Raw genomic sequence first — 19,698 nt, forward strand, 5'->3', positions numbered from 1 at the left:
CTGACTTGTAGTGTGTGTGAAAGAATTATGCCACTTACAATATGGTCTCCCTTTGATTTCTTCTTTAGTGGCAAGTCTTTGGCCCTTTGGAATACGAATCTGCCCATCAGTCAGTAGGATATCAAAGATTTCATCAGCTTTCGAACTATCAAAGGTCGGTTGCTCCTTTCCTTCAGATCCTGGTACTGGCTTCAATTTAGGACATACATACGGTTTTCCAGAAAGGATTTCGGCTGCCATCTCTTCTGACTGATTAAAATCAAAGTCGCATGTTTCTGTTCCCATACTCGCCATATGTTGGCCTCTATTACGCCTGTTATGCTGCTCTTCCTCTCTGAACAAAGACTCTAGACGTCCTGCCTTGGATGCAAGATTTGCCAAATCCTCAACATCCAGGGCAGTGAGTGCCTTTCTTAAGCGATTATGCATATTCCGGACCACTAAATTGGTCATCTCTTTCTCACTGATTACCGTAGGACATCGTCCCTTCATCAATCGTACCCTTTCTATAAACTGTGAAGCAGTTTCTTCTGGATACTGTCTCAATTCAAGTAAATCAGTTAAAGAAACAACTGGTAAAGGATTAAAGAATCTAGCGTGAAATGCCATTTCCAATCCTTCCCATGTCTGAATTTGTCCAGGAGGTAGACTTACAAACCATGAAAACGCCGTTCTGGTAAGAGACAAACCAAACAGCTGTAACTTATAAAAAGGGTTATTGCCAACCTCTCCTAATTGTGCTGTGAACCGACCAACATGTTCTATGGTGGAAGATCCGTCCTCCCCTGAGAATGCATGAAAGTCGGGTGGTCGAAAATTCCTTGGGAGAGGGTGTTCATGAATGATCCTTTCTGGGAAAGGTCTTTGATATGCAGGGCGGTTAGCCATCTGAGGAGTTAATCCATACTGATCCCTTAATATATGTGCAATCTCATCAGGATCTACATGAAAGCGTTGATGATCAGGAACCTGGAACGGATCCTGCACAGGAATATGAATCGGATCATGTATATATCCTTCAGGCCTGTCCTCCCTTGTATTGTTCGGCTGCGAATTGGTAACCCTTGGTCCCAGTGGAACATTGTTGGGAAAAGTCAAAGGAGTTTTTCCCCGATCCATTCGGTTGGGATTTGTGGCACTTGGGAATGTACTATCCACGAATGATGGCCCTGCGAAATTTGCCTGTGGTCTGGACGGTGACACTCCTGGTGGCGTTTGAGTGGGTTGAAGACTAACCCTTGACAATGCTTGATCTATCATGTTCTGCAACTGACTCTGTTGCTCACGCAACATGTTCGTTTGTTGCTCACGCAACATATTCTGCATAACCAAGGTATGCTGGTTGTTCATTTGTTGAACATAAGACCACCAATCAGTTGGTGGTTGTGGGATGTCCCCGGCATTTGGCACAATGGGTGGTGGAACGGATTCTCCCACCGGTGTCGAAGATGCTTGCGGTTGTGACCCTGCCATATGGACCCTTCCGATGATTCGGCCGGATCTAAGACGTATGAAATTATCGCCGGAATTGGAATGAGCAATTTTGTCTTGCTCCCACTGTGGTCGCCAATTTGTTGATGTAATTTTTCAACAAAAATAAAGTAAAATTCAAAGATATAGAAAATATCCTTAAACTTGATTAATTAGTGCCTGAGATTAGGAATCTCTAAACACTGTATGGTACAGAAAATAAACTGGAAAATAAAAGACTGAAATTTAAAGTGGTGATCCCCAAATCTGACTTTGCTTTGTTGAAGTTGATTGAAGATCCCTTGCCAAATGATGATCCAAATCCTTAAATATTCCCTGGGAAACCGTACTGAAAACCGTCACCCGAACGGTTACAACGTCTCCTTCTCAACCGTCTTCCAACCTTTCTTATGCTGACACGTGTCCCCAGCAGACCAAAAATTCCCTATATTTCACTCCTTGAGCCGACCACAGACCTTCCGCTCTTTTGGCCCGACTGCCAATCTACAATAGTATGGGTCCGACCGCCAATCCTCCCGACTTGCGAACCATCTGGCTTGAGGTCTTTCCGCCTTGAGGACTTCCCGACCTGAAAACCTTCCGACTTGAGGTCTTTCCGCCTTGAGGACTTCCCGACCTGAAAACCTTCCGACTTGAGGTCTTTCCGTCTTGAGGACCTCCCGACCTGAAAACCTTCCGACTTGAGGTCTTTCCGTCTTGAGGACTTCCCGACCTGAAAACCTTCCGACTTGAGGTCCTTCCGTCTTGAGGACCTACCGACCTGAGGTCCGTCCGTCCTAATGACTTTCCGTCTTGAAGACCTACCGACCTGAAGACCTTCCGACCTGAGGTCCTTCCGTCTTGAGGACCTACCGACCTGAGGTCCTTCCGTCCTAATGACTTTCCGTCTTAAGGACCTACTGACCTGAAGACCTTCCGACCTGAGGTCTTTCCGTCCTGAGGACCTACCGACCTGAAGTCCTTCCGTCCTGAGGACCTACCGACCTGAGAACCTTCCGTCCTGTATTTTCCTTAGAAATAAATAAATAAATTTATTTTCCTTGATTTCCTCACGGTGTCCTTCAGCCAGTTCAATCAACCCTATTGCCAGGCCCATTCTTCTTTTTTACCTTGGGCTTTTAACCTAATTCTAAATTTCGTACGTAACACAGTCAATATAATACTCTTTCCACCATATTTATTTTCTTTTCTTTTGAGTCCGTCCCCTAAATTTAATTATTACTAATTTTGATAAAATCAATTATTTAATTATTATGTTTTATTCCATATATATTTACAATTACTATATAGACTACTATATTTATTATATTTATTTCATTTATTTTAATTTTTAAATTTAATTTCCAAAAATATAATCAATTTCTATTTTTTTTAATTACCTTTTAATTACCTTATATGTCACATACAGGTGGATTTATTCTCTTTAAACACATTCAAATTATTATTTAAACTCAAATTTAAAATTAAACTCTAAATACTTGTTTGCTTGTGTTTATATTTTATTCATTTATTTTTTAAAATAATTGTTTCACATTAAATAATTATGTATTACCAAAAAATTCAAAACATATATACAATCACAAAATAATAGGTGTGTTTGGTTTGTGTTTCTACAATAATTTTTAATAAAAATATATTATTTTTACTAATAAATATCACATCAAAATATAATTAAAATTAAAATTTTAAATTCAAATAAATACCAAACCAACCTTGAAATGATGTTATGTTTTGTAATAATTGATAATTCAATGTAAATACAGAGATAAAAATGAAAGGAGTAAAAATTGATGTATACATACATAAGAGTATATATATAGAGAAAGAGAAAGGGGTGCACGTGGGTGAGGGTGGCCCGCGTTTCCTGATGCGGCAGAAAAAGGCAACAAAGGGCTGCTGCACGTGATCAATCCTCCTTTACTCGCTCCATGAATGACTATTGTGCCCTCCATCCCCTCCATGTATTGACTATTGTGCCCTCCATCCTCTATTTCTATCTTCGTAGGAGTAAGACTACTTTTTGGGTGTGTTTGTTGGACGGTTTGGATCTTGAGTTAGGATTTGAATAGTGTAAAATTGTTAACGTAAACTAATAGAGGGTTGTTTGGGGTTTGTTTGCTCCGTTGAATTTATTTTTTTACTATATTAATTTTTTGAAAAAAATATATAGAAAATAAAATTAGAAAGAACAAAATTTTAAGATTTGTTTCTTTCGATAAGTTTAGAAAAATTTTAGTTTGAATTTGGAACTAAAATGATATTTGATTGAATATTTTATGAAAAAAAAATGTATTTTTTTTGGGAAATGCAGAGTTCAAATAATAGAAATATGAGATAGTGGTGTAAAGAAACACACCCAATTAGTTTTTATTACAAACATTTTTTTATTCATTTATTTAATTTTTTTTAAATATTTTATAAAGTACTCCATCCGTCCCACCACATATGACTCATTTTTCTTTTTAATACGTCCCACAAAAGATGACCCATGACCCCTTTCCATTTTTGATAACTTTATCAATTTTAAACATATTTAACAAATATAAATCAATATAATTAAACTTCTAACATCTTACCCGTAGGATCCACTCAAAACCCCTTTATTTCTATTTCTATCCTCAATTAACATAATTTTTTATTTATTTGTATTATATAAAATTTTATTATTTACAAAATGATATCAATATTGCATATATTTTTTCGAAATATAATCTTTAAAAATTTTAAAATACCAATAATATTATTTCATATAAAAAAAAATAAACTAATATTATAATTTATTATTAATAATTTATTAGTTTACACACGGAACAAAAGAAGTATTAAATATTAATTAAACATTATTTAAATAAAAATAAATAAATAATTCAAAATACAAATCAAGATATATTTCATAGTAAACGGTAAAGCTATATAGTAAATAATAATACTAATAATAAAAATAATAATCTGTTTTCAATTAAATTTTTGTCTGTTTTATTTATTAATTTTTTATTCTTTTATATCCTCTTTTAAATTAACTTATAAAACATATCAAAGAATAAATCAAAAGTTATTTTAATTATAAAATTTAAAAATTCATTTCATTGTTCTATTTACCTACATTTTAAAACGTTTTGATACTATTATTTATAACATATTTTTAAAAAATATTACATTTAAAATTAATTTATTATTATTTTTTTTTTATTTTTTCAACCTATTAAAAATTAGGCTACGGAGAGGAAAAGCACACAATATTATAGAACATATGTATTTACAACAATTTTGTAATTATAACTATAGTCTGAGTTGAGTCAAATTGAAAACCATATTTGTTTTTAATTTAGTATATATATATATATATATCCGCATGGATTATTTGTTTTTAATTTAGTATATATATATATCGGCATAGATTGGGTGCTGAATTTTTTAATTCAAAATTCAGCACCCATATTGAACTTTATAATATATTATATATAATTATATTAATTATATTATTTAATTATATAAATTAGAGTAATTAGGTTTTAAGCAATTCAGCACACTGAAATTAGAATTCCAGCGTATGATCCTTCTCCTATATATATATATATATTATGTTAAGTTAAGCTATGCAATTGAAAGATTAACTAAGTAATTATAATAATGAGTTAAGTTTAAATTTAAAATTATGTATGTTCATATATATACTTGTGTGTTCGTTTGGGGGTTTGGATTTTGAGTTGAGATTTGAATAGTAAAAATTTTAAATTTAAATAATTGTATAATGTAATATAAATAGGTGTTGATGTGATGTTTTGAATGTAAAATTGACTTTTAGTATAACATAAAAATTGAAAAATAAGTGTTTGATTTGATATTTTTTGGGAAAAAAAATGGGATGAACAGTGTATTTAAAATCTAATCCTCAAAACAAAACACTCTAAAGATCGTTGAGTCAAGCCTTTATTATATTCTTAATAAAGGTTATAAAGCTCGAGTTTAATTTAAAATGTATGTATAACAAAACAAGCTTGAGCCGAGATGTTCGACTTGATCAACAAACTTACAAACATACCATCAAAATAAAGTGTGTTTTTTTAAGACAAAAACACACTATTCCTAAAAAATACTCCCTCCGTCCCGCGAGGGATTAATTTTTTTATTAGGGACATAGTTTTTTAGATAGTGTAAACTAGTAAATTATTAATAATTAGTTATTTATTTATCATTATCATAAATTAGTTTTATAAAAAGTGAGAAGTTTTATATATAGATAAAAAAAATTATGTTAATTGAGGAGATGGGTAGAAATAAAGGGGTTTTGAGTGGGTGTGTAAAATGTTACAAGTTTAATTAAATTGATTTATATTTTTTAAGTATGTTTAAGATTGATAAAGTTACCAAAAATGGAAATGAATAATCTTTTGTGGGATGTACAAAAAAAAAATAGATCATTTGTTACGAGAGAAAGAGAGTATTACCTAACAAATACATATTGTACAATTTAATAAAAGTCAACAACTATATATATATATATATAATAAAAAGTGAACAATTCAAATGCATAAAACATAATTCCTTATAATTCCTTATAAAACATAATTCCTTATTATTGGTTAGAATATATAGTAAAAAATTTAAATTGAAATTGACGTATGATGTGATATAAATAGGTGTTTTTAAAATTAATTTTAGAATAATATAAAAAATAAAAAATAAATATTTAATTTAATATTTTTTTAAAAAAATAATAATTAGTGAATAAATAAAAACTTGATAAAATTTAATAAAGAACACACCCTAAAAATAAATCACTGGATGCATTTCTCAAATCAATATAAATTTGCATTGAATTGAGTAAAAAACATATTGAAAACAAATGCAAAATCCACAAAATTGAATAATATAAATGAATCAAACAAGCATATTTATATATTGAATATATATATATATATATTTCAAAAGTATATGAAAAATATCTTTGAATCTTGATATTGTAATGATTCATAGAGAATTTGAGTTGAATTTGAAATGTGTCAAAGTTCAATAGGAATAATTTATTCAATTTACTTAATCTATTTGACACACGAGAGTTGACCTAACAGTGATCCAACTCTGAGGTATAACATATTGTACTCCTCCAGTCTCATTAAAAAGTTGTTATTTTTTTATTTTTTATTTTTTATTTATGTTCGTCTTAAAACAAAGTTATCATGATCTAATTTAATATATTGTACTACTTACCTAATATAATAAATACTTTTTCAAATTGCAATATAATATATAAATTTTTGTTACTTTTATATTACATTAAAACTGATAGAGGTATTTGTCTTTTTTACTACAATTCAATATAATACTAATATTCAAAATTTTATGTGTAAAAAGTAAACGACAATCTTTCAATGGAGATATGGAGTATTAGAATTTGTTGTATAAGTTATATATTGTGTTGTATAATTTGTTTATTGTAATAAAATTGAAATTCTATAATATGCTAACGAAATATGTATTATAAATTATATTAAGGTTTGTTATCTAATACTCTCTCCATCCTATAATAAGGTATACATTTACCTTTTGCGTCATTATACTTAACGTTAAAAATATCTTAATATTTGTATATTTTTTTATACAAATATCATTATATTAGTATTATAAGACACTAATAGAAATATTTTTGCAATTTTTCATTGATTTGTAATACATTTTGATATAATTATTAATATTCAAATATCAATATGCAAAAAGTAAATGAATACTTAGTTATGGGACAAATGAAGTATATAATACTCTCATATGCTACTTTCTTTATAAATAATCAGTACTATGCTAATTTGATCTGATCAACAAAATAATAAAAATGATATTATAATATAAATAGTATATATAATATATACTATAATTAAATCTAATACATAAAATATATAAAAATAAAGTATAATATAAAGAGCAATATATGTTATATATGTTCAAATCATATATTGATCCGACCCTCTATATTTTACGTATTTTCAGAACAATAGTGATTGATTTCACGGTGCAGATCAGATGCTGAATATTTTATTTAACATATGTACTGACGGTCTAAAAATAATTATAATAATAATATAAATTAATGATACAAATTAATATTAATTTTCTTAAGGCATTCAACATAGATCCTTGGCCTTGATTTCATTCAAACAACCTGATCAAATCCCTACAAAGATTGTTTGTAATGTGCAAGTAACTCTAAGTTAGAAAATAAATATATTTAAATGAATTAAAATAATCAATAATTAATTAATTTTTGAAAAAGAGATGCTTGACATTCTCTGGCCGAAGGGATCAGCCTAGGGATCAGTTAATAATTATTCATTATTAAATAATTAATTAAGAAAAAATAAAATAAACTTGAGGCATCTTCTTGGATTAGGATAACATTAACATTACTCTCCCAATTAATCATTTGTCGAGGGACACGTGGCAATTGGTCCGTGCAAGACGGGCAAAGTCACGTGATTAAAAAAATTAAAAAAAAAAAAAAAATATATATATATATATATTTATAAAGTATATATATATCGCAGACCCCGCCTCCCGTCTCATGTGGCCAACTAATGTTCGCGGGGCAGGTGGTCCCCACAAAATTATATGCTTGACTGGGGGTATTATTGTCATTTCATCGCACTTAGATCCCGCGTACTATAGTTTAAAATGACAATTTTTTCTATTAAGATTGACGATTTTTTGATGTTTACTCGGATTTGGATTTTTTTTTTTTTTTTATTTGCAAAATTTTGATTTGAGTTTAATATTAAAATATTGTATAAAGAAATATTTTATAAAATTATTTTTGAAAAAAAAATACAAAATTTAAATAATATAATATTTTTATTATTCAAATTTCAACTCAAATTTAATCTGCATCCTATTCGATTGTCTAAAGTTTTTTTTTTAGATCGACCCACTATTTCATCGAAGAAAATTTTGTGTGACACCATATTAAGACTAATAAAATACTACTCCCTCCGTTTCATGTAATATGGGTGTATTACTGTAGACACGAGAATTTAGGTAAAATATAATTAGTAAGTAATTAAGAAGTGTATTAATAAAAATAATTATTATTTAGTAAAAATAATTATAAATTAAGATTAAGATAAGTAAATAGTTTAATTAAAATTAAAAAAATTATAAAATTTAAAATTTAAAATGCGATTAAAATGCATAATTATATTTCCAAAAATAAAAAAGACAAATTACGGGGCGGACGAAAATAGAAAATATGGACAGATTATATGGGACGAAGGGAGTATAATTTTAAAAAAAATATATAGTGAAAAAACACATTTATTAAATTCACTATTTTCTAAAATAAAATAGGACATTATTTATTTGTCATAATAATATAAAAAGTCAACACAATGATGTGGGGTAAGGGCGTGTTTGGCTCTGCGCAAATATTTGGACACGTACCTCCAATTAAAAAATTAGATGATGACAAAATAGATGTGAAACACAAACAAGACATTAGTTATTTTCAAAGGTTTTTGTAGGATGTCAGGACATTTAATTACACAATTAACATACAACTACTGCTATTACTATTTTGTTTGTTTGCCTCCATGTCTTAAAGTATTTATTAGGATTATTCTTTTCTAATTTTGCTACTAAATCATTCTCGCAACAAGAGTACCATTTACTTTTTACACGTAAATATTTTTAATATTAATATTATATTAGTTTATAGTAAAAAAGACAAAAATATTATTGTAATATAAAAATAATGGTATTTGTGTAATATATTTTAAATTATAAATAAGAGTATTTATTATGTTAATAAGTAGTACAATTATTAAATTATGAAATGATACATTTGTTTTAGGACGAACAAAAAAATTATATCCTTCTTGCGGCACTGAGGGAGTATATATTTTTTAATTTTTTTTAATAAAAATATTATACTTCATCCGTCTCTTTGCAATCTATTTATTTTTCTATTTTGGTCTATTCCATAACAAAGCATCTATTTTTTTTAAGTAACTGTAATCTATCTAACGTTACAAATACCCTTCCAATTTACAATATATTACACAAATGTCATTACATTTATACCATACAATAGTAATAAGGTTATTTTAATCTTTTTTACATTTATTTTTATTATATTCTAATATAATACTAATATTTTTAAAAATTTGTGCAAAAAATAAATGAATAAATAGATATGAGACGAATGAAGTATTAAATTAATATTTAAATATAGACAATGGATACAATGCCAATTAAGACTAACAACCACGATGATAACTTAAATATAAACTGATAGCACGTAAGGTATAAATTAATGGTGTAAAATATATGCTACAATAATGAAAAATACATAATATGAATTGAGAAAAGATAACAATTGGTCACAAAACATATATAGTATGATTGATCTCAGTACAAAACAATATCTGTTAATACATGATAGTAGTAAGTTATGATCTCACAATACACACTATAAGAAAATATTATTTTTGTAACGAGATTTTTTTGTTTTTAAATCCACTTTTTTCGGTACTAATGATATTAGAGACAGATTTAATGATGAAATTACGTTAGCCACGTGATCTTTAGGGACGGAATTCCGTTACAAATATACTATTTTTTTGTAGTGACATGATAACAAACAACACACAACCGCACTGTGTTTCTTTCTACACAATATTTTAAATTATAATATTTGAATTATGTATTTTTCGAAAAAAATATATATTTTTTTCTACAAAATATCTCATCGAACATAATTTAAATAGAAAACTGAAATCAAAATTTCTCAGAACAGGCCTAAAACAACACACAGTTTTATATTTTAGATAATAATTTATATATATATATATATATAAAGTATGCATCGAATGTGACATTTTAAATTTAAAATATAGGATAGTATGATGTACTCTCTCCGTCCAGATACAAAATATACATATTTCTGTTTTGGGACGTCCAATTACAAAGTAACAATTTCATTAAATACTTTACTTTTTTCCACAAATACCCTTATTTTACATCACATCATTACTTTTATACCAAAAAATAAGAACAAAAATATCATTATACTATTTTTACCTACTCACTATAATTAAAATACTATTATTTTTTAAACTCCGCGCTGATAAATATATATATATTGTTTTAACGGAGGGAGTATTATTTTTAATAAAAATACTTTAAATAATGCAAAGATATCATAGATTTGTTTGCTTTATTCTTAAATTATTATTTCGATACTTTTTAAATAAAATAATCATTGTATGCAATAATTATGAAAGATTTTTGACATATTAGTAGTAAAAACTTTTAAGGAAAAAAAATGAAAAAATACACAAAGTAAACAAGCCAATGTTTGAAAACACAAGTAGATAATAGAGATAATAGTATTCCCTCTGTTCGCGTGTGTAAAACTTGAATAATGTGATGTTTTTATGTGAAATGATAAATAATTTATTAATACTATAATATTATACTTACTAAATAAATAAATATTGTTTGTCTTAAGGAAATTTCAGAAAATCAAGAAGAGACAAACAATGACACAATAACACAAGAATTTGGTAATTCAGTTCGATCATGATGATCTACGTCTGGGGCGCTGTCAAGCCAGAAATTTTACTATAAAGTACGCAGATATATGTTAAAGTGAGAATACATATATATTTATAGGCTAAACTTATGCCAATAATATCTTAAATCATATCTCTAAAATCTAGAATATAATATCTAAATCATATTCCTAAATTTTATGATATAATCAGGCTTCATATCCCGACAATCTCTCACTTGAAGACTGATTTCATCTTCCACTTCAACATTTTACTTCATCGACAATGACAGCGCCAAGCCTCCTTCTTCACTCATCGAGGTCACTTGAGGTTGAACACAACCTCAATTCATCTAAGGTCACCACCTTAGATTGTCTTTCAGGATTGCTCATAAATCGGTTCATTACTCCCACTGCACGTGTTTTCCACCTCCTAAAGGTATCAAAAGCATCATATTTACCCATAAGGAAATATACCCACACCTCCCTTGTAACATCGTCAATAACTGCAGTGTAGTACTGTGAGCCTCCTATGGTCGATACAAAAGCTGGTTCCTGCAGGTCCGTATAAACCAACTCCAATTTTTCCTTTTCCAGGTCTCTCCCACCCTTTGAGAATGTCACTTTTCGTTACTTCCCAAAGATACAATCCTCGCATATTCCAATATCGACGGACTTGAGACCTGACAATCTTCCCTTTGAAATGAGCTCCCCTATTCCTTTCTCGCTCATGTGTCTGAGACGAGAATGCCATAAATTTGTGTCATTATTTATGGCCACGGAACTGATTCTGTCTTGCATGCTTTTCGTCATGTAGAGAGTTTCATCTCTTCTCCCACGGGCCACTACAATAGATCCTTGAGTTACTTTCCACGACTTAGTTTCAAAAACTGTCGAGTAACCTACATCATCCAATTGTCCCACGGAAATCAGATTCCGTTCTAGACTTGGGACATGTCTCACGTCATTCAGTCTCCACTCCCCATCATTCGGTGTTCTGATTCGAATCATTCATTTACCTACAATTTTAAGTGTCTCATCATCTGCAAGATAAACAATACCAAAACTACCTGCGGTATAGGATTTCATGATTCCCGAATCACTGCATGAGTGGAATGACGTTCTTGAGACCAAAATCCATAACTCCATTGAACTGCTGATGCTCAGAATCAGCGCATCGAATATCTCCTCCGCTGTATTTGCCGAACCCTGATCCTTCTTTGGCGCCCCGCACTCTCGTTTCAAGTGCTCCTTGCAGTTCCAACATACTATTGCATCTTCTCTGTCCTTGTTCTTCGGCTTCAACTTTGGTCATTCTTGATCTTCACCCTTTCCCTTTGCCTAAGATCTGTTGGGATGGAAATGAGTGCAACTCCAATAAATCCTCGTACACATATCCAAATGGGCCAACCTCCCGAAGCGTAGTTATATCACAGTTATGACACCCACTTGTCGATGAAGTAAAAGAAAGTATTTCAAAGCAATAAATGAGATGCTATTTGTTTACCCGGTTCGGATATAAACCATCCTACATCCGGGGGATACCAATCCAGGAGGTGTTCATTAATCAGTGCTGATTAATAACAAAACACTCAAACCTCCACCAACCCACGCTACGAATTAATTACCCTTCAAGGTTCAGTTGTTACAAACTCGTACTAACAACCGTCATAGCTGGGCTGCACAGAGTTCGAATGCTCCCCTGATCAGAACTCCAGTCTTCCTTTGATCTCCAAGCTTCTCCAACAGAAATACAATGAAAATCACTTACTTAATGCATGGAGGTGGAAGGGAAGTTGTTGAGAGGATAAGCACAATAATTATCTTACTACCCAATCTCTCTCTCTCTCTAAGATCGCACACTCTACTTCCCAAAACTCTAATACAATGAAAAACATACAACCACAGCAGCCATGAAATGACATGCATTAAATTCCCTTTGTTCTAACCAAGGAATGATGTTGTATCAAATCAGTTCTGATCACAAGAAGACAAATTCGAAATGTCCAATTTGTCTTTGAGCAGCCACCAACGAGAGGGGACACAAGGGCTGCATGGTTGGACTTAACCAGCAAGTCCAGAGTTGCTGTTTTTGAATGCCAACGACCACAGAAGCGAAAAGTGTTTTTGTCACTATGCCAAAAATAGATGTAGAGGAATTGAGATTATCTTAACAATCTCCCCCTTTTTGGCATATGTGACCACACACACAATGCAGGAGATAATCTCCCACACATGTAGATTAACCCAAATTAAGAGCAAGTTAAGGTTAGGTTTACATGCCATCAATCCAAAGAAGGCTACATGCAGCCTTTACAGAAATTAAAGTCCAAGATCAGCAAAACAAGAGTCTAAAACAGCAACAGGTAGTGAAGAAGTCATGACACAGTGATGCTACAAACACAGTTCAAACAGAGCTCCCCCTTTCTTGATGATCCGATGATCCCATTCCTTCCAGTAATGCAGCAGCAATCCCCCCTCTCTCCTGCATCTCTCCCCCGTGCGTGGACAGATGCCAAAAAAAGGCTGGGATGCTTATAGGAAGTCAGGGATTTCCTCCTCCTCATCCGGACCGGAGGCAAACCGAGGATGAAGATGTAGAGCACGAATGATTTTCTTCCTATGTTCAGCTAAGGTGGAGTGAATAGAAGCTTGTTCCTGCAAAACTTCAAGAAGTATCCTTCGGGCTTCCAAGAGCTGACCGGACGGATCGGCTGGGAGAGGTTCCTTAAAGTCGTTGAAAAGCTTGTGCAAGTTCGACCTAGGCTTGAAAAATGTTGTTTGAATGGAATCTTCAGTGGGATCAGGAAGGATCCCATTCTGCTTCAGTAACAGTGTAATGAGGGCTGGATATGGGAGGTTCGTTTTGTCAAATGACTTGCCGCGGGCATACTTCATCATTCTGGAGATGACAACAAAGCCGAAATTGATGTCAGCACAAAGTTTGTCAATGCAGAGAAGTAGCTTACCCATCTCATATCCAATGTTAGTCCCATTACTGGTGGGAAAAACATTCATTGCACAAAATCGAAACAGACACTGATATTTCATAGTCAGTTCAGTTGCACCCAGGCCAGCTCGTCCAAAGTCATCTGATTTCCATGCAGATAGTCGAAGTGCCACTTCTCTTCGGGATTCTTTGATCAAGGTAGACGGATACACTTCAGGATTATCAGACGGAAGATGTAGTAACTTGTTGATTACTTGAGGACTGAGTTCAATCATCTTTCCCCGTACATAAGCCCTGTGGAACCAAGGACTTTCCTCTTCCAGTACGTCTCGTGTGAGATTGGCATAGAACTCCCGGACAAGCTTCGGGCAATAGGATTTGAGACAAACTGCCCAACGTCGCAATCCTTTCATCCTCAAGAAAGCGAGGAAGCCAACATCTTTGTGTAGGGGATCGGTAAATCGAGCCTCAGGAACGAATTTCCGATTGGCTAAGATATCGTATTCGAACAACTCTGCTCCATCGTCGAAATGTGTAATGTCCATTGCTTGTTCAGCCGAGACTGGGGGAAGTGTAGCTTTCCTTTTTCGAGATTTTGACTTCTTTTGCTTCAGTTTCATCTTGGCAATCACTACCTTCTTTCTTTTCTTTGAAGGACCAGAGAAGTCATCAGAAATCTTCCTTTTCTTCTTTTGTTTTCCAGAGTGGCGTTTTCTCAGAGTGGCAAGAGGGGCATTGTCCGAGTCGTCAGACTTGGTTTCTGGTTCCACCGGTGCAGGCATCACCACAGCATTTTCATGCTCCATTCGTTCAGAAAAAAGTTTGTCAACAGTTCTATCTATGATTGTGTTGAGACTTTCATCAGAAAGAGACAAAGAGAGTTCAGCAGTTGCACCTTCATGAGTAACCGCTGGTTCCTCAGGATGAAGGGGTGAAGTACCCTTTTTGATCCTCTGTTGTTCAGATTCAGGGGCTCCCTCGGAGTGTATCATGGTGTCTTCCTCAACATTTCTGGGATCAGCTTCACCAACCTCTTGTTCCTTCCCATCGTCCTCTTTTTCAGCATGATCAGTCGCTTGATCTCCCGGAATATCATCCTCAGGACTATCATTTTGTGTTTCATCAAGGATTTTCTGCACAAGTTCCTCAGCATCAGCAATGTGATCCCTAGGAGAGGGCGGAGTCACACTGTTAGTGACCACAGCCTGAACTTCCTCGCTCGCTTCAGGTTGAGTTGGAATCTCACTAACTGGTTCGCTGGGAGGTGGAGAAGAACTGATTCGCCCACCACGGCGCCCACGACCTCTGTTTCTTCCACGACCACGTCCTCGAGCAACTGTACTTCCTGACCCTGTTTCCTTTCCAAAGCGAGTTCGCACCATTGTTCTCTCCAAGAGAAAAATTGTAGGAAGAAGAGTAAGGATAACCCTCACCACTGTACTCAGCGAAATATGAAATCACGCGAAATGAGGAAGACGAGTGACCTGTTCGAGTTATGTATTCAATGTCCTCTGAAACACCACTTCCTATAAGGCTGTGATGACAGCCAGAGCAGTGACGCAGAGCCGTCAAATCATCTCTTTTTGGGTTTTAAAATTAAAACCCTTCTCCAAATACCGATAATATCCTTGGTGCAGATTTTCTCTTTTCGCAAAATGATCCTTCTTCTTTTTGATATTTTCAGAAGACTATTTTTAATCTCCAATTTTCTCCCAAACAAAATGGAGATGTTTATTTATTTATTTAAGCATGCATCATCAAGGAGGACTTGAGCACATACCCAAATCCCTTCGTAGTTTTTCGAATCGATCAGCATCTAGAGCCTTTGTGAGAATATCAGCCTTTTGATCATTTGTTCCAATGTGCTTTAAATCACATACTCCATTTTCCACCAAGTCTCGTATAAAATGGTACCGTATGTCGATGTGCTTTGTTCTTCCATGTTGAACGGGATTCTTGGAGATATTGATGGCGCTAGTATTGTCACAAAACAGGGTGAATGAGTCTTGAGCAATACCATAATCATGTAGCATTTGTCGAATCCACAACAACTGAGCACAGCAACTTCCAGCAGCTATATATTCAGCTTCGGCAGTCGATAAGGCAATGGAATTTTGCTTCTTCGAACTCCAGCTAACAATGTTATCTCCAATATAAAAGCATCCACCAGTTGTGCTCTTCCTGTCATCACAACAGCCAGCCCAATCTGAATCTGTGAATCCGATAAGATCAAGACCAGACCTGTTGGAATACCACAATCCTAGTTCTGTCGTTCCTTTGACATATCTGAGAATTCTCTTTGCTGCCTTAAGATGTGATTCCTTAGGAGCAGATTGAAATCTTGCACATACACCAACACTGAAGGAGATGTCTGGACGACTTGCAGTCAGGTAGAGAAGGCTTCCAATTATGCTTCTATAGAGTTTCTGATCAACTGTTTTTCCACCATCATCTTTCGACAACTTTTCTTGTTGTCCCAAAGGAGTTCTGACTCCTTTTGAATCTTGAAGTCCAAACTTCTCCACCATGTTCTGAGCATACTTGGTTTGACTCAGAAAGATACCATCTGCATGTTGTTTAACCTGCAATCCGAGAAAGTAATTAAGCTGACCGATCATGCTCATTTCAAATTCGGCTTCCATGAATTTCACAAATTCATTCTTCAAGGATTCTGCAGTCGACCCAAACACAATATCATCAACATACACCTGTGCAATCATCAAATCTTTTCCCTTCAACTTGATAAACATTGTCTTATCAGTTGATCCTCGAACGTATTCTTTCTCCAGCAGATAATTTGACAATCTTTCATACCATGCTCTAGGTGCTTGCTTTAATCCATACAAGGCTTTTCGTAACCTGTAGACATGGTCTGGATGGAAAGGATCCACAAATCCTTTTGGTTGTTCTACATAGATCTCTTCTTTAATCCATCCATTCAAAAATGCTGTCTTGACGTCCATCTGGTAGAGAGTAAAACCCAAGGAACATGCAACAGACACCAGCAATCTCACTGCTTCAATACGAGCAACAGGAGCGAATGTTTCATCATAATCAACCCCTTCAATTTGTGTGTACCCTTGTGCAACTAATCTCGCCTTATTTCTGGTAACATTCCCTTTTTCATCAGATTTGTTCTTGAAGATCCACTTAGTTCCAATGACATTCACATCAGTTGGTCTTTCAACCAGATACCATACTCGGTTTCTTGTGAACTGGTTCAACTCATCCTGCATTGCATTGATCCAGTATTCATCCTTGAGGGCATCGTCTACTGTCTTTGGCTCAACTGTAGAAATAAAACAGTTCATCCCAGACAAATTCTTGAAATCAATCTGTTTCCCTCGAGTCAGTCGACCACCCATTGGATCACCAATAACTGCGTCAATTGGATGATTGTGTGAAACTCTTGAACCATGTCTCCTCACTTCAGCATCTGATTCAGTTTCAGCAGGTTGTTGATTGGTTGTTGTTACATCCGTTGAGCACTCAGGTTCTGACCAATCGAATCTTACAGAACTTTCTGCAGGAATGTTGTCACCAGTCTGTGGCAGAACATCTTGGGACTGAGGAATGACTTGAACCTCTGAAGGATTCTGAGTCACTTTAACATCTGGTACAGTTTCATCATCATCATCATTTGAGTGAATAGATTTCTTCTCTGAGATGGTATCATCGAATATCACATTCATGGATTCCATCACTTTCTTGGTACGGTTGTTGAATACTCTGTAAGCTCTCGAGTTCAGTGAGTATCCCAAGAATATGCCTTCATCTGATCGAGTATCAAACTTATGAAGTTGATCTCTGTCCTTCATTATATAGCACTTACATCCAAAGGTATGAAAGTAAGAAACATTTGGTTTCTTCCCTGTCCAGATTTCATAGGCTGTCTTCTCTGTGTGAGATCTGAGATAAACTCGATTAATCACATAGCAAGCTGTGTTGACAGCTTCAGCCCATAGATATTTGGCTACTCCCTTTGCATGCATAATCGATCTAGCCATCTCTTGTAACGTTCGATTCTTCCTTTCCACTACTCCGTTTTGTTGTGGAGTCTTTGGAGCAGAGAATTCATGCCTGATTCCCAATCCATTGCAAAATCCAGCAAATCTTTGATTTTCAAATTCCTTTCCATGATCTGTTCTCAATCTGTTAATCTTTGATTTCTTCTCATTCATGAGTCTCGTACCCAGCTTCTCAAAAACATCAAACGCATCACTTTTCTCACGTAAGAAATCGACCCAAGTATATCTCGAAAAATCATCTACACAGACCAAGATATACTTCTTTCCTCCAAGACTGCAAACATCAACTGGACCCATGAGATCCATATGTAACAGCTCCAGACAGTTGCTGCTGAACCGTTGTTCCAAAGAGGAATGCACAGCCCTTTTCTGTTTTCCTCTTGCACAGTCACCACAAGTAGTATTTGGAATCTTTGAAAATTTTGGTAGTCCTCTGACAGCTCCAATTTTGCTGATCCTCAACAAATTCTGTGGATTCACATGACCTAATCTGGTGTGCCACAGCATCGATTCATCATCCTTCAATATCAGTGCTTCCATTTGAGGATATTCCAGTAAGTAACAATTGTTCTTCGAACGAATACCAGTCATCACACATTTTTGTGCAGTGTCATAAACTTCACATGAATCCTTGGTGAACTTCACATGTAGATCATCATCGCATAGTTGACTTATACTGATCAGATTCGTACTCAGCCCTTCTACGAAATAGACTTTTGATAGCCTTGGAATTCTTTCTCTTTCAAGAATACCATAGCCACTGATCTTTCCTTTTGCTCCATCTCCGAAAATGACTTCTCCACTTCGGTCTTCGACAAAATTCTTCAGAATTCCCTTTTGATTAGTCATGTGCCTTGAGCAACCACTATCAAAGTACCATCGATCAGCTCTGGTAGACTCTTGACTTGACAAGATCACATTACACTCGAGCTGTTTCTGAGTCTCCTTAGGTATCCATACAAACTTGACCTTAATGTTCTGTTTCAGCTCTTCAGTAGGCCATTGAATCCGTCTCCCACTGATAACATCTTTTGCCAGCTTCAAGCACTTCACAGCCGAATGACCTGGATACATGCAGTACTTACAGTCAGTAGGTTGTGACAGCTTTGTCTTCTCACTCTGAGTTTCTCTGTGGTTTTCGTTTCTGATTCTGCTTCTTTTCTTTCTTGAATTCTGTTTCCAGACTTGAGTTGATTTCTTTTCTGGAAGTTTGACATCAGTAAGCAGACCACCTCGTACAAATGTAGTTGGTCTACTTTGAGAGGATTCACAGAAGCCTAATCCTTTGTGATCACCAAACGGTTTACCAATTGAGAGGACTTCATCCAATTTATCCTTTCCTTTCCGAAGTCTATCATTTTCATTCTTCAACTTCAGATTATCCGACTTCAATTCCTTTGATTCAGTAAATTTATCTTCAATGATCTTTGTCAACTTCTCAAGTTCATCTTCAAGTTTCTCCTTTTGAGCTTCCAAACGATAAATGGTATCCAGAAGTTCTTTATTTTTTACAACAGCTTTCTTTTGCTCGGCAACCATTTCCTCATAAGCCTCAATCAACTCATCAGTATCAAGTTCTCTTGACTCATCAGTAGTTTTAGAACTGGATTCTGTCTTTTCATCACTGGAATCATCATCATCTGCCATGAATGCAACAACTTCATGATTCTCAGTCTGTTCATCACCACCAG

At 34.0% G+C, this 19,698-nt stretch overlaps 1 protein-coding gene across 1 annotated transcript; it reads right to left on the minus strand.

Moving 5' to 3' along the window:
* Positions 1 to 13,564: 13,564 nt before the first annotated feature.
* Positions 13,565 to 15,361, minus strand: LOC127241719 (uncharacterized). Its single transcript, XM_051260891.1, has one exon. The coding sequence runs from the start codon at positions 15,359 to 15,361 to the stop codon at positions 13,565 to 13,567; it is 1,797 nt and encodes a 598-aa protein (XP_051116848.1).
* Between the last annotated feature and the right edge of the window lie 4,337 nt (positions 15,362 to 19,698).

Source organism: Andrographis paniculata, unplaced genomic scaffold (assembly GCF_009805555.1).
Source record: "Andrographis paniculata isolate CXL003 unplaced genomic scaffold, ASM980555v1 Contig83END, whole genome shotgun sequence".
Classification (NCBI taxonomy): Eukaryota; Viridiplantae; Streptophyta; class Magnoliopsida; order Lamiales; family Acanthaceae; genus Andrographis; species Andrographis paniculata.